This window comes from Apus apus, chromosome 15 (assembly GCF_020740795.1).
Source record: "Apus apus isolate bApuApu2 chromosome 15, bApuApu2.pri.cur, whole genome shotgun sequence".
Lineage (NCBI taxonomy): Eukaryota > Metazoa > Chordata > Aves > Apodiformes > Apodidae > Apus > Apus apus.
Genome location: NC_067296.1, coordinates 2,490,018 through 2,503,315, shown reverse-complemented (window position 1 = coordinate 2,503,315; position 13,298 = coordinate 2,490,018). Strand labels below are relative to the sequence as shown.

Below are 13,298 nucleotides of genomic sequence, written 5' to 3'. Positions count from 1 at the left end.
GTCATCAGGGTTGGAAGGCACTTCTCGAGATCATCTAGTCCACCCCCCCTACTAGAGCAGGGTCACCTGTAGCAGATCCACACAGGAACACGTCCAGGTTTGGAATGTCTCCAGAGAAGGAGACTCCACAACCTCTCCAGGCAGCCTGTTCAGGGCTCTGTTACTCCCACAGTAAAGAATTTTTTTCCTTATGTTTAGCTTCAACCTCCTGTGCTCCAGCTTGTGCCCATTGCCCCTTGTCCTGTCACTGGACACTGCAGGAAAGAGACTGGTTCCACCCTCCTGACACCCCCTGTAGATATTTATAAGCCTTTATGAGATCACCCCTCAGTCTCCTCTTCTCCAGGCTGAACAGCCCTAGCTCTCTCAGCCTTTCCTCATAGGGCAGATGCTCCATTCCTCTAATCATCTTAGTGGCCTGTGCTGGACTCTCTCCAGTAGATCCTTATCCTTTATGAACTGAGGAGCCCAGAATTGGACACGATACTCCAGATGTGGCCTCACCAGGGCAGAATAGAGGGGGAGGAGAACTTCACTTGACCTACTGGCCACACTTTTCTTAATGCACCCAAGGATGTCCATGCCTGCCTATGGATCACTAACAAATGGGCTGGAGAAACAGCAAAAGCCTTTGGTTATTGAGGCAGAGTTTAACAGAGCAGCCCTAGATGATGACTTTGATGTTCCCAGGAATGTAAGCATGCTCCTCTCCCCAAACCAGCAATCCCACCACTCTCAGAACACCACCTCAAGTTCAGCACTATCTTCTCCCCAGGAAGCAGAGGTGCCAGCCCAGGTTGTGGTCTGTGGTGGGGCAGATCCTGGTGGTGCACAGGACCAGACGACTGCCGGCACCCTGCGGTCACACCGTTGGCAGGAGGGTCAGGCAGGTGGAGCCTCAAAACGTGGCGAGTGGTGACAGGGGCTGGTTCTAACGGCAGCCCTGAGCCCACCCAGCCCCCTCTGCTGCCCTGGCATCACCCCAGGCCATCAGCCTCTGCTGCTCCCATCCTTGGCAGCCTCCCCTGAGGGGTCACCCGCAGCCCCCTGGCCCCAGGTGGGTTGCACAGCCCCGTCTTCTTCTGGGTTATAAATAGAGCGTGTTGTTCTCCTTGGTCTTGCATTTGAAAGAAGAAGAGGAAGCAAAATAGAGAAGGGAGTAAAGTGCATCAGTTGTGGCTGGTGGTGAGTGTGGAGCTGCACAGTCCTCTGCTTCTGGAGAGGAGCTTCTCTGGGTGGCTTTCCATCCTATTAATAACACTTTTCTTGTGAAAGAAATGCTCGTTATGTGTAATTGCCAGAAGCCTTGCCTATCACATAGCTCTGTGTTTGCTGGTCTTCCATGGTATCTAACCCTGTGGGTTTGTGCTGTCTCTGCAGGATGTCTCTGTTCCTTTGCTGGTCTGGGGAAGCCAGTGTGGACAGGAATTTTTCAGGCTTTGTTGCTCCATAACAAAAGGCAGGAGCTCCCTTTGCCTTCACACCTCTTTGTCCTCTCAGTCCTGGCCTTCACCTTCATTTCATCATCTCTTTGTTATGCCCTTAAAGAGCCTGGCCCCTTGGTTGGCAGGAACCACCTTTGATGGTCTCTTGAGCCTTATCTTTCCCTTCCATCTTAACTGACTCTTCTCAGGTTCCTTCCCATGCTCACCACAGCAGGTCCAGGTGTGGTGGTGGAGCCTTCCCAGCCTCCAACCCCAGGATGCCCCAGAACCGTTTAACTGTTGAAGCACCTCCTGCCTCCTTCTCTGAAAACCCTCACGGGGTCACGATCATTTGGGAACTTACCAAACTTGTGAAAACTTGTGAAACTGCTGAGGGAATTCTGGCAGCTTTATTTTTTTTTTTTTTTTTTGCAAGCTGCTGCTCCATCACAACATGCACCTTCCCCTGCCCCACATGCCAGGTGGCTTCAGTGCCTCTGTCATTTGAAATGAGTTTTGTAGCTTGTGGCCTTCTCTTCAGTGCTGGCATCCGTAAGGGATTCAGGGCTGGGTTTTTTTAGGATGACCCAGTGGATCAGCTAAAATTGTATTTACAAGGATGCACTTTTCACCTCTAAAACCCTGGGTTTGTGTGGAGCTGGGGCCCCACTCACACAGCTGCTCTTCAGACGGGGCTTTAGATTGCACAACAGCGGCGCAGGGATGTCAACAATTTATTCTAATCCCTTGCCAAGTTCCCAAACTTCCAGCCCTTCAGTCTGTTTTGACACGCTCACCGCTTACGGGAGGCGAAGCTGCAGATGGGACCAGATTGGGAAAAACAACAGTGTTTGTGAGATTCCCTGTAAATCCCTGGGGGGCAGGGGTTCAGCAGGCGGGTGCCATGGGGCAGGAGGCTCCCAGCCTTCCTTCCTCGGGTGAGGTGGAGGCACCTGAGCTCTGGGATCTGCTAGTGGGACCTGGCAGTAGTCATAGGATCATAGAATGCTTTGGGTTGGAAGGGGCCTTAATGATCATCTAAATCCAACCCCCCTGCATGGGACAGCTCCCACGGAATCAGGTTGCTCCAAGCCCCATCCAACCTGCCCTTTAACACTTCTAGGGATGGGGCAGCCACAGCTTCCCTGGTCAGCCTGGGCCAGTGTGAGCACTGATGAGTTACTGTAAATGATGGAGCTGAGAAGGATCACTGGATTGTCAGGGTGATTTTCAGCCTGATGCAGGTCAGAAAATGCTGGTCAGTAATTCATGCTGAGGGCTGTAAACTCTGGGCTAAAGCATTTTTAACTCCTTCAGGCTGAGTGTACAGCACAACTTGCTCTGCTGCTGCAGCAGCTTGATATGGGCTGACCCTGTGTCCCCTGGGCTGCCTCGAATGCAAACGGAGGTGTGCCTGGTCTGCTGAGCCTTGCTCCTGCCCTGTTTGATGGCCCTGGAAATGAAGCTCGCTGAGCACAGGCTGGCAGAGAAATGCCAGGGAAATTGTCACTGACTGTGGTGAAAATCACACCTGAGCCATCCCATAAGGAAAACTGCAGGAGCTTGGGCTGGGCGGGTGGTCCTTGTGTGCTGGAGGCTGCAGAGCATCCCTGCAAGTTCAGGGAAGGTGGAGGAGAAGGCATGGCCCTTGGCAGTAACTGGCTCCATCGTTGGGTGCCATCTGCCATAGCACGTGGGCTCTGCTCTGGCCAGAGCCCTTCTCTGGTTCCTGCTCTGCCTGCTGGCAGCCACTAACCCTTGGCAGCAGGTTCTTGGGTGGAAGATGGATCCTCTCAACCACCAGACCACAGGGACGTGCCCACCTGCCGCTCAGTAACGGCTCTGTCTCCCGTTTGCAGTGCCCAACGGAATAAACCACTCCCCCCCGACACTGAACGGGGCACCATCCCCACCCCAGCGCTTCAGCAACGGCCCTTCCTCCTCCTCCTCCTCCTCGCTGACCAACCAGCAGCTCCCAGCCACCTGTGGTGCCAGGCAGCTCAGCAAGCTGAAGCGTTTCCTCACCACCCTGCAGCAGTTCGGCAACGACATCTCGCCAGAGATCGGGGAGAAGGTCCGGACCCTGGTCCTGGCGCTGGTGGTGAGTCCTGCCTGCTGGGCCCTCTGCTGCTCCCAGACCACCCTGCTGCTGGGATCCAGGCAGCCAGCACGTGCCAACGTTGCACAACGGTCTCTGGGTCTTCGTAAGCAGGGAGGAGTGTGTAATGTTTGTGCTTTCTGCTAAACTTGCTGACTTTTTTTTTTCTAAAAAAGCAGTTTGTCCAATGGCTTTGGCATCAGCTTTGGTGCAGCTGGACTTGTGAAAGCCTGGAAGGATTTGAACTAACCCTTTCTGTAAAGGCCACAGGTCTGGTGCCATGGGCACCACGGTTACTCCAGGCTTCTCCATTTCCTCTTGTAAATGAGACTTTTCACACAATTCAGAGCCTGTAGATTTGTACTAGGGAAGTGTTTTCTTGCCTGTGCAGATGAGTGATTGCCTGACCCTGACTGTGGATCAGTTTATTCTGCTTCCATGCAAAAAATGCCAGTTCCAGCCCCTGCTTTCCTTAGTGCTCTCCTGAGCTCCACGTGCTCAAGCTCAGCAGTACTTTGCTCAGCAAGGCAGGCAGGTGTAATGGGGAAAGCAGGGATGCTGGTTGAGATCTGGGGCCTGGCACTAGCAGGGGCTCACTCCAGAAAGCTGTTAGTTCTTCTCTGCTCTGAAGTGTGTAGAGAATATCCTGGCCCTTCAAGTATTTCAGTTATGATACTCAGTGGTGAACGTGGTATGTATTTAAAGGGCTTTTTTCCTCTCTGTGGCTCCTGCATGACTTACCCAAGGCTGCTAGCACAGCAAGGCTGCCTGTTGCCAAGGTCTGCAGAGGATGGGAAGCTGCTGTTGCTAAATAGGAGGTCTGGGCTTCTGATGTGCTGCTGCTTTGTGTGATTGCGTATTTGCCCACGTTACCAAAGGCACTGATTCTTTCTTTGCAACAGCCTGAAGGTGCAGCTGCAGGAAGAGATTTGGTAAATAACTTGTGTGCATCTTCTGCACTCTCACCCTTGGGCTTGCACGTGTAACTGTGTGTGTGTCCTCCTGCACTTCTGCAGCTATGGAGAGCTGAAAACACCCTTCAGAACCCAAATGAACAGATCTTGCTGAGGAACTGTGACTAATCCCTGCAGGTATACAGACTGGCTGGTAGAAAAGCTGTGCGAGCCTATCCCTGGAGCACAGCACCACACTGCCCAGCTGTGATCTGCTGCAGCACCCAGTGCTGCTCCTGGCTGACCTCTGCTTTTTGGCAGCTTTCTTTTGAAGCTCAGCACACAGCCAAGGTAGCTAGACTGCAGGCAGCCTGGAGTGTCTCTGCTTCCAAGGTTGGCAGAGCAAGCCTGAGCCTGTCCATGGCCCTGGGGGCTTTCACAGGGCTTGAGCACTGGATGCAAAATGCTGCTGCTGAAGAAGGAAGATGTGTGTATTTCATAGGACCACTGAATGGTTTGGGTTGGAAAGGACCTTTAAAGCTTATCCAGTCCAACCCCCTGCAGTGAGCAGGGACATCTTCAACTAGACCAGGTTGCTCCAAGCCCAGTCCAACCTGACCTGGAATGTTTCCAGAGATGGGGAATCTACCACCTCTTTGTGCAGCCTGGGGCAGTGTTCCACCACCTTCACTGCAAATAATTTCTGGTCTGAATCTCCCCTCTTTCAGTTTAACACCACCTCTTGTCCTGTCATTACGAGCCCTGCTAAAAAGTTTGTCCCCATCTGTCTTATAGGCCCCCTTTAAGTACTGAAAGGCCACAATGAGATCTCCCTGGAGCCTTCTCCGGGCTGAACAACCCCAAATACCCTTTTCCATGGGATCAGGGTAGTGTGTTAGCTTACCCTTTTGGGAAGGAAATTCTAATGTCCAGGTTCCTCTGACTTGTTCTCACCACTGATTGCAGTAATTGCTGCAGGGATGAACTTTGTGTGCAGATCATCAAATGCTGCTTGTCCCAGGGCACCCTCCAGCCTTAATAGCCATGGGGGATGCAAGGCTGGGCCACGGGAGGGCTGTGCTGGTGGGGTCAGCAGTGGGCTGGTGGTGACTTCATGGGTGGTGGGTGGATTAGATGAAATGAGCTGAAAGGGAGGAAGGAGGAGAGGAAGACGTGCAGCTCTGAGAAGCTGGAATCAGTGCCTGGCTCCCCTCAGCTTTCCCTAGGCCACCTGGCCAGGGTGCAGGAGATGGCAGCTGGGTCCTGCTGCCTCCTGGAGCTGGTCCCTGCCTCCCAGCCCCAGAACTGGGAGGATGCTGGGCCAGGCAGTGCCTGGCTGTGCACAGCCCTCACCCCTCATCTCCTGCAGCATTTCTTCTCCATTGGCCTGAGTCTTTTTGGCTGCGTTAGGCAGGATCTGATGCAAACACTGTCAGTCCCATGGCAGCAGATGCAGTTCTTCCTTCCAGTTCTGCTCGTTTGGAGCTGTTTCCCACATGCCTAAAAATAAGAACAAATTGTCATTTCATTTCTTAATTCCTTTTCCCAGAACTCGACGGTGACAATCGAGGAGTTTCACTGCAAGCTGCAAGAGGCGACGAACTTTCCCCTCCGACCGTTTGTGATCCCCTTTCTGAAGGTGAGAAGGAGCTGGTGGGGCTTGTGGACACTCCGTGTGCTGGTCAGTGCTGCTGGGCAGTGTGTCACTGCTGGGAGAGCTCTTGTTTCAAGCACCACAGCAGTTTTGTTGAAGTCCAAGGCAGGCTGCACAGTGGCCGTGTGGGACCAGCTCACAGAAGGCTGACGTTGGAACGGGTGCCACACGTGTCTGCTTGTGTGTTAGGGGTAAAGGAGCCAGACCAAGCTTCATTTGGCAGCTTCTCATCCTATAATCTTCTTTGGAAATGTTCTGATCTAGAATGTGTGAAGTATTGGCGTGGTTGGATGGGGTTGCCCAGAGAAGCTGTGGCTGCCCCACCCCTGGCAGTGTTGAAGGGCAGGTTGGATGGGGCTTGGAGCAACCTGGGCTGGTGGGAGGTGTCCCTGCCCATGTAGGGGGTTGGATCTAGATGGTCTTTAAGGTCCTTTCCAACCCAAACCAGTCTGTGATTCTATGAAGCGTAAAGTGTTCCCCACAATATTGGGGTTTTGGGTGCACTGACATCAGGTCACCCTCAGCCCTTGGGGAAACCAGAGGTGAATCTGACAGTGCAGACACCCGGAGGATCCTGAGTGAGGGCCACAGGCTTAAGGTGTTACTGCTCTGAGGGATTACATGCAGAGCAAACCTGCAGAGGGCTGGAAGTGTCTAACAGCCTGCCTGCAGCCTGTCTAACCCAACCTCATGCTTCTTTTCCAGGCCAACCTGCCCCTGCTGCAGAGGGAGCTCCTGCACTGTGCCCGGGCTGCCAAGCAGACACCCTCCCAGTACCTGGCACAGCATGAGCACATCCTGCTGAACACCAACACCACCTCCCCTGCAGACTCTTCTGAGCTCCTCATCGAGGTCAATGGCAATGGGAAGAGGCACAGTCCAGACAGGTAAAACCAGCTTTTCTTGCTCTGCCAGCTTTTTCAAGTCGTGACTTTTGTTTTTGCTGCAGTCAAAGCTTCAAGCAGCTTCAGGGCTAAACCAGAGGATCTTATCACTCCCAACAGCTATTCTGGCTGTTAATAACTGCTCTTCCTGCACCTGAATTCAGGTGGGGATGTTCTTTCAGGCAGGTTCTGTCCCAAGGGGACTTGTTGGGTGACACTGAAAAGCCTGAGCTGGAGAGGTGAATGGTTCTTCACCTTCCCAGGCTGTTCAGGGAAGTGGTTGAGTCTCCATCCCTGGAGTTGTGTAATAGACATGTAGATGTAGTGCTTGGCAACATGGTTGAAGAACTGGACTTGGTAGAGTTGGGTTAATGGTTGGTAGAGTGAGTTATGGTTGGACTTGATTGATCTTAAAGGTCTTTCCCAACCAGAATGATTCTGTGGTTCCTGGGTGGTGAGGAGAGGCACAGTCAGGATGCAGTTCCATTTTACCACTTCTTATTCCAAGTTAGAAGCCGTTATGCAATTATGTGGAGCACGCTTCAGATTTATAAAAACTGTGAAATGTTGCTTTGGTTGTGCTCAGAAAGATGAATCACAGCACTTGGGCATCTTGAACTTCTTCTTTGACAGGGTCATTTTGTGGATTAGTTCACAAGTTGAGCGTGTTTGTTTTGCCTCCCCCCCTCTCCCCCCAGTAAAATTGTTGCAGCCCATGTTCTCCTGCTTTGAAATGTGCATCTTGCCCTTTCCAAGTTTGCTAATCAGTGCTCACAAATGCCTCTGTCTGCTGCTGTGGTTGCAGAAGAGATGACAGCAGCTTTGAGAGGGAGTCTCTGCCGACGGAGCCTCCAGCCAAGAGAGTGTGCACCATCAGCCCCGCGCCCCGGCACAGCCCGGCCCTGACAATCCCCCTGATGAACCCCGGGGGGCAGTTCCACCCCACCCCACCACCTCTCCAGCACTACACCTTGGAAGATATCGCCACCTCCCACCTCTACAGGGACCCCAGCAAGATGTTGGAGCACAGAGAAATTCGGGACCGGCACGGCAGTCTCGGTGAGAAAGTCTGGAGGGCTTTTGGTGGTAGGAGCTGTGAGGTCCAGTGGTTGGGCTTTGGTGTCAGTTCCTGCTTGGCCACTGGCACTCAAAGCTGTAATGCTGGGCATGTCCTCAGCAGGGGTTTTTGCAGGGAATTCAGAGAAAACAACTGACTCCAGAAGATTAAAAGTGGGAAGACTTAGAGTCTGTATTTCATAGGATGATAGAATGGTTTGGGTTGGAAGGGACCTTAAAGATCATCTAGATCCAGCCCCCTGCATGGGCAGGGACACCTCCCACCAGACCAGGTTGCTCCAAGCCCCATCCAACCTGCCCTTCAACACTGCCAGGGATGGGGCAGCCGCAGCTTCCCTGGGCAACCTGGGCCAGGGTCTCACCACCCTCACACTCCAGAATTCCCTCCTCATGTCTCACCTCAATCTCCCCTCTTCCAGTTTTCATCCATTCCCCCTTGTCCTCTCCCTCCCTGCCCTTGTCCCAAGCCCCTCCCCAGCTTTCCTGGAGCCCCTTCAGGCACTGGAAGGTGCTCTAAGGTCTCCCTGGAGCCTTCTCTTCTCCAGGCTGAACACCCCAACTCTCCCAGCCTGTCTCCAGAGCAGAGCTGCTCCAGCCCTTGAATTATCTCAGTGGCCTCCTCTGGACTCTCTCCAACAGCTCCGTGTCCTTCTCTCTCCAGCTCTCAGAGCCCTCAGTCCATCTAACTGCTCTCCTGGCTGTGGTTTGTTGCAGGCTTGAATGGGGGGTACCAGGACGAGCTGGTGGACCATCGCCTGACGGAGAGAGAGTGGGCTGACGAGTGGAAGCACCTCGATCACGTAAGGAATGGCAGGAAGTGTGGGAAGCTCTGTGGGACACAGGAACCCAGTGCTCCACCTCCTCCAATTTCTGGTTTTCTTGTGGTTGACACTGTATCCAGGCTTTCTGAGTGGCTTGCAGAGGAACAAGTCCCCATGAGAAGGTGGGTGGATGGCAGATAGGAGCAGTAGTGCTTTCCTGGCAGGTTTTCTCTGCCCGTGGTTGATGGAAGCCAAAATCACTCTGGACAAAGTGTCTGGAGCTGGGGAGCTTCTGCAGACCCTGGCCATGTGCTGCCCTGGCTGGCTGAGCAACCAAACCCAACCTTGTCCCTGCCCACATCTTTCTGACACAAGCCTGGCCAGCACTGATCGTGCAGGTGTGCTGTGTGCAGTAAGGATATGGAGCTTACAGAAGAAGTTAACCCATCATGATTGTTTAAGCCTTTTTTTCCTGAAAAGCCAACCTTTTATGGGCCCCAACAGCAGGACTTGGTGCATCTGGCAAACCTTCTGACCTCAGCTTTTCCCTCTGAGCAAGGCTGCTCGTCCCAGCACTTCACTGAGTGTTTTCCCCAAAGAGGTGGGATTGAAATTCAGCTTTGATCAGAAATGCAGAGAGACCTCATGTTTGCTTCTGCTCTAAAGCTGACTTTTTTCTGGGAGGAGCAGAGGGTGGAGTAGAGGCCCCACAGCTGATTATTTGCTAGTTGGGATGTGGCTATGGAGAGCTGGCACCAGGATCACAGCCAACCCTTGCATGAGCACCCTATTCCCATAGGAAAGTGGTGGGATTTTTCCCCTCCACCTTTAAGAGCATGGCCTGAAGGGGTTTGGCCACCTCCTCTGGTGACCAAGGTCTTATAGTGTTGGTGTGAGCACCTTCTTCCCACCTGGTGCTGCCTCCCTGCTCATGTGGGTACAGGACTCAGTCTTCTTCCTGTTTGAATGCTGCATTATCCAACATCATAGTCACAGAATCATTTTGGTTGGAAAAGGTGCTTAAGATCAACAAGTCCAACCACTAACCCAGCCCTGCCAAGGCCACCACTGCCCCATGTCCCTCAGCACCACCTCTACACAGCTCTGAAATCCCTCCAGGGATGGGGATTCCACCCTGCCCTGGGCAGCCTGGGCCAGGGCCTGACAGCCCTTTTGGGGAAGAAATTGTCCCTGATATCTAATCTAAGCCTCCCTTGGGCAACTTGGGTCCATTTCCTCTTGTCCTGTTGCTTGTTCCTTGGGAGCAGAGACCAACCCCCCTGGCTCCAACCTCCCCTCAGGCAGTTGCAGAGCCAGAAGGGAGACCCTCCTTGTCTCCAGGCTGGACATCCACAGCTCCCTCAGCTGCTCCTCACTAGTTCTCCAGCCCCTTCTCCTTCTGCTCCAGCCCCTTCCCCAGCTCCCTTGGGCTTCTCTGGACACGCTCCAGCCCCTCCATGTCCTTCTTGTCCTGAGACTCCTGTAACACCTCCCCAGGAAGCCTGTTCCTGCACAACCCCCTCCTATCTCCCCTATTCCCGGCACGGCCCCTCCGGTGGTGCCTTCCCTGGAGAAAAGGGGGGAGGGAGAGAAGCCAACGACTTGAGGACGTTCCTCCCGGCAGGCGCTGAACTGCATCATGGAGATGGTGGAGAAGACCCGGCGCTCCATGGCGGTGCTGCGGCGCTGCCAGGAGGCGGATCGGGAGGAGCTGAACTACTGGAAGCGGCGCTGCAGCGAGGCCGAGCCGCGCAAGGCGGGCAGCGAGCTGGGCTCCCGGCACAGCCCTGGCTCCTCTGACCCCGGTGAGCCAGGGGAGGGAACCCCCCTGCAAGGGGCTGGCTGGCTGGGACAGAGCTGTGGTGGTGGGTGGGGATGGTGTGTTGGGATGGGAATGCTTGAGTGGCTTTGGAGGAGGGCAGATCGGCAGGTGGGAAGTTCTTACGGGAGCTCTTGGTGTCTGAAGGTGACTCCGGGCAGCAGCAGCTTCTCAAAGTGCTGGGGGAAGAGAATCACAGCATAGAATCAATCATAGAATCATCCTGGTTGGAAGGGACCTTGAAGATTGTCAAGTCCAGCCATAACCTAAATCCCCCGACCATCTCCCCGTTCAGTGCTCACATCCTGTCCCTGAGCACTGTATCTACGTTTCTTTAACCTCCTTCCAGGGATGGTGACTCCACCACCTCCCTTGCCACTGAGCTGTCTTTGCTGACCAAGCCACCTCCATCCAAAGCTGAGAAACCAGGGGGTGAAGAGGCAGGAGGGAGAGGGTGCTTGGTTCCACCCTTCTTCCCCTCCCAGTCTGTCTTGCCTAAAGGATTTTAAATGTCAAGTTCTACTCATTCTAAAAACACCAAGGACAGCTCAAAGTGTAAGAGCTACTACCTGAATTATTAATTCTATTTTTGTACCATGAGTCAACTTAACTTTACTGAAGCTGCCTGTTGTTCCCCTCCCATGTGCAGGGGTTTTGACCCTACACCAAAAAACAAGTCTAAAAAGCTGATTCTGTTAATTTGGATGTAATTCTAAGTTCCATCCAAACAAATGGGGCTGCAAAAAAACCCCAAACTTACCATTTGATAATAAAAATGAATGTTCTCTAACAATAAGAGCAAATGTCAAACTAAAAGGCTCCGTTTTTATAGATATTAAACTAGTTTGTGAACAAAGTGAAGTGTGGACCCTCCTGGAAGGAAACCCAGGCCAGTGGTTCCAGCTGTAGCCACCAAGCAGCACGTGGTGATCCTGGCAGCCTGATGACACAGCCACCTTCCAGCTCTCCTGTATTTAAATTTATCATGACTAATACACTTACAGCCCCATATTATTAAAGGTGATGTCATCTAATTTTATTCTTTTTTTTTAATATAAATTTGGAACATTGTTGATACTTTTCTCCCTCATGGGACCTCGGGCTGATTTTCAAGTTCTCTTGCTGTTGTGAGGAGGTGCAGTTAAATGTCATGTGGCATCCCCAGGTGCACCACAGGCTTTTTGTTCTCCCACCAGCCCTTGGCACAGACCAGTTTTTATTTGGACCCTTCAGAAAGTTACTCTGAAACCTTAAAAAAAAAACAAAAAAGGGATGCAGCTAGAACACAGGGCAGGGCTCTGCAAGGCTTCTGCTTCTGACCACAGCCTGTGTTTAGGTCCTTGTGTGACTGTCTCCATCTGTCAGGTAGGCTCTTCATGTACAAGAGGACTTGTAGGATGGATTCTCTATCAGTCCAAGCCTTTGAATTGCCCCTGGGAGTGGGAAGTGCTGCCTTTAATGTAAACTTCTGGTCATATAGATTGATGCTCCGAGTCACTGGGCAGTGCAGGTGTTTGATGGCATCTATCTGTAAGCATTGCCTGTTGTTCTAGAGTACCAGGGAGATGGAAGTGGGTTACACGGTGTCATAAATTATGCAAGGCACTAATGAAACGTTGTAATTTATCATCTGAGTGGTTGACAAATGGCTTTAACTGCCTAAATCCTCTGCGTTGAGTTTTGGCTGGTTAACTCTACCCTGCCCCACGATGTGCCAAGGTACCTCTGGGCACCTCAGCAGCAGTTGGGTGAGGTGAGGCTTTGCCAACCTTTTCCTCTGTCCCTTCTTCCAACAGATTCCTTGCGGGAATTCAGCAGCAGGTCGGGAACAGGCTACGTCACTGAGGAGATATGGAAAAAAGCAGGTGAGTGTTTGCTGGTGACCTGGTGAGGGCTTCTGCTGGGTCTGCTGAGGTAAACACAGACGCTGCAGATTTGCTCTGGAGAAGCCCAGCTACAGGGACACCCCAGCACGTGCACATCCAGCTCCTACTATCTGTGTTTTCCAAAGGGATCCACCCCTTTGGATGATGCCAGTGGGAATCCTGTGGGGGCTGCACCTGGCCTGGCTGCTCCCAGGAGTGGTCACGATGCTGGTGCTGACCACGTCCCTTTGTCCTCCGTCCCGCCGCACCCTGACGTCTCTGCCCTCCCTCAGAGGCTCTTCCCGCTCCTGGGGCAGGTGGGTGAAGTGGCTCTTTCCTTCCAGAAGAAGCTGTGAACGAGGTGAAGCGCCAGGCCATGTCGGAGGTGCAGAAGGCAGTGGCAGAGGCTGAGCAGAAGGCTTTTGAGATGATTGCCTCCGAGAGGGCGCGGATGGAGCAGACCATCGCGGACGCCAAGCGCCAGGCCACCGAGGATGCTTTCTTAGTGATAAACGAACAGGAGGAGTCTACAGAGGTAAGGTGCCAGGGGACAGCCCAGCAAGGGACTTCCAGAGACTCTCAAAGTCTCCAGGTCCTGCCCAGCAGTGACTTGGAGTCTGCAGGTTCCCTGTCCCTTTTCCCTTCTAAAAGTCTGTCCCCAGTCAATAACCAAAATTACGTATTGATACCCTAAAAAACCCCAGTTTTGATTTTGCTGGCAGGGAATCAACTTGGTGAGTTACTAACCTCCTAATACCCCATGAGACAATTGCACCTTGGAAAAGAAGGGATGATTCTTTCTGTCATCTGCTGAATGTGTGTC

At 52.8% G+C, this 13,298-nt stretch overlaps 1 protein-coding gene across 2 annotated transcripts in view; it reads left to right on the top strand.

The window, feature by feature from the left end:
- Nucleotides 1–13,298, top strand: part of CBFA2T2 (CBFA2/RUNX1 partner transcriptional co-repressor 2) — a 68,783-nt gene that overhangs the window by 50,864 nt on the left and 4,621 nt on the right. The window contains exons 3-10 of one of the 2 annotated variants that reach the window (XM_051633494.1): nt 3,284–3,525; nt 5,965–6,054; nt 6,775–6,956; nt 7,759–8,012; nt 8,745–8,830; nt 10,416–10,596; nt 12,407–12,475; nt 12,823–13,010. In XM_051633494.1, coding sequence (XP_051489454.1) covers nt 3,284–3,525; nt 5,965–6,054; nt 6,775–6,956; nt 7,759–8,012; nt 8,745–8,830; nt 10,416–10,596; nt 12,407–12,475; nt 12,823–13,010 — 1,292 coding nt within the window. Of the gene's footprint in view, nt 1–3,283; nt 3,526–5,964; nt 6,055–6,774; nt 6,957–7,758; nt 8,013–8,744; nt 8,831–10,415; nt 10,597–12,406; nt 12,476–12,819; nt 13,011–13,298 lie in introns of both variants that reach the window. The other variant, XM_051633493.1, reaches the window with a different exon arrangement.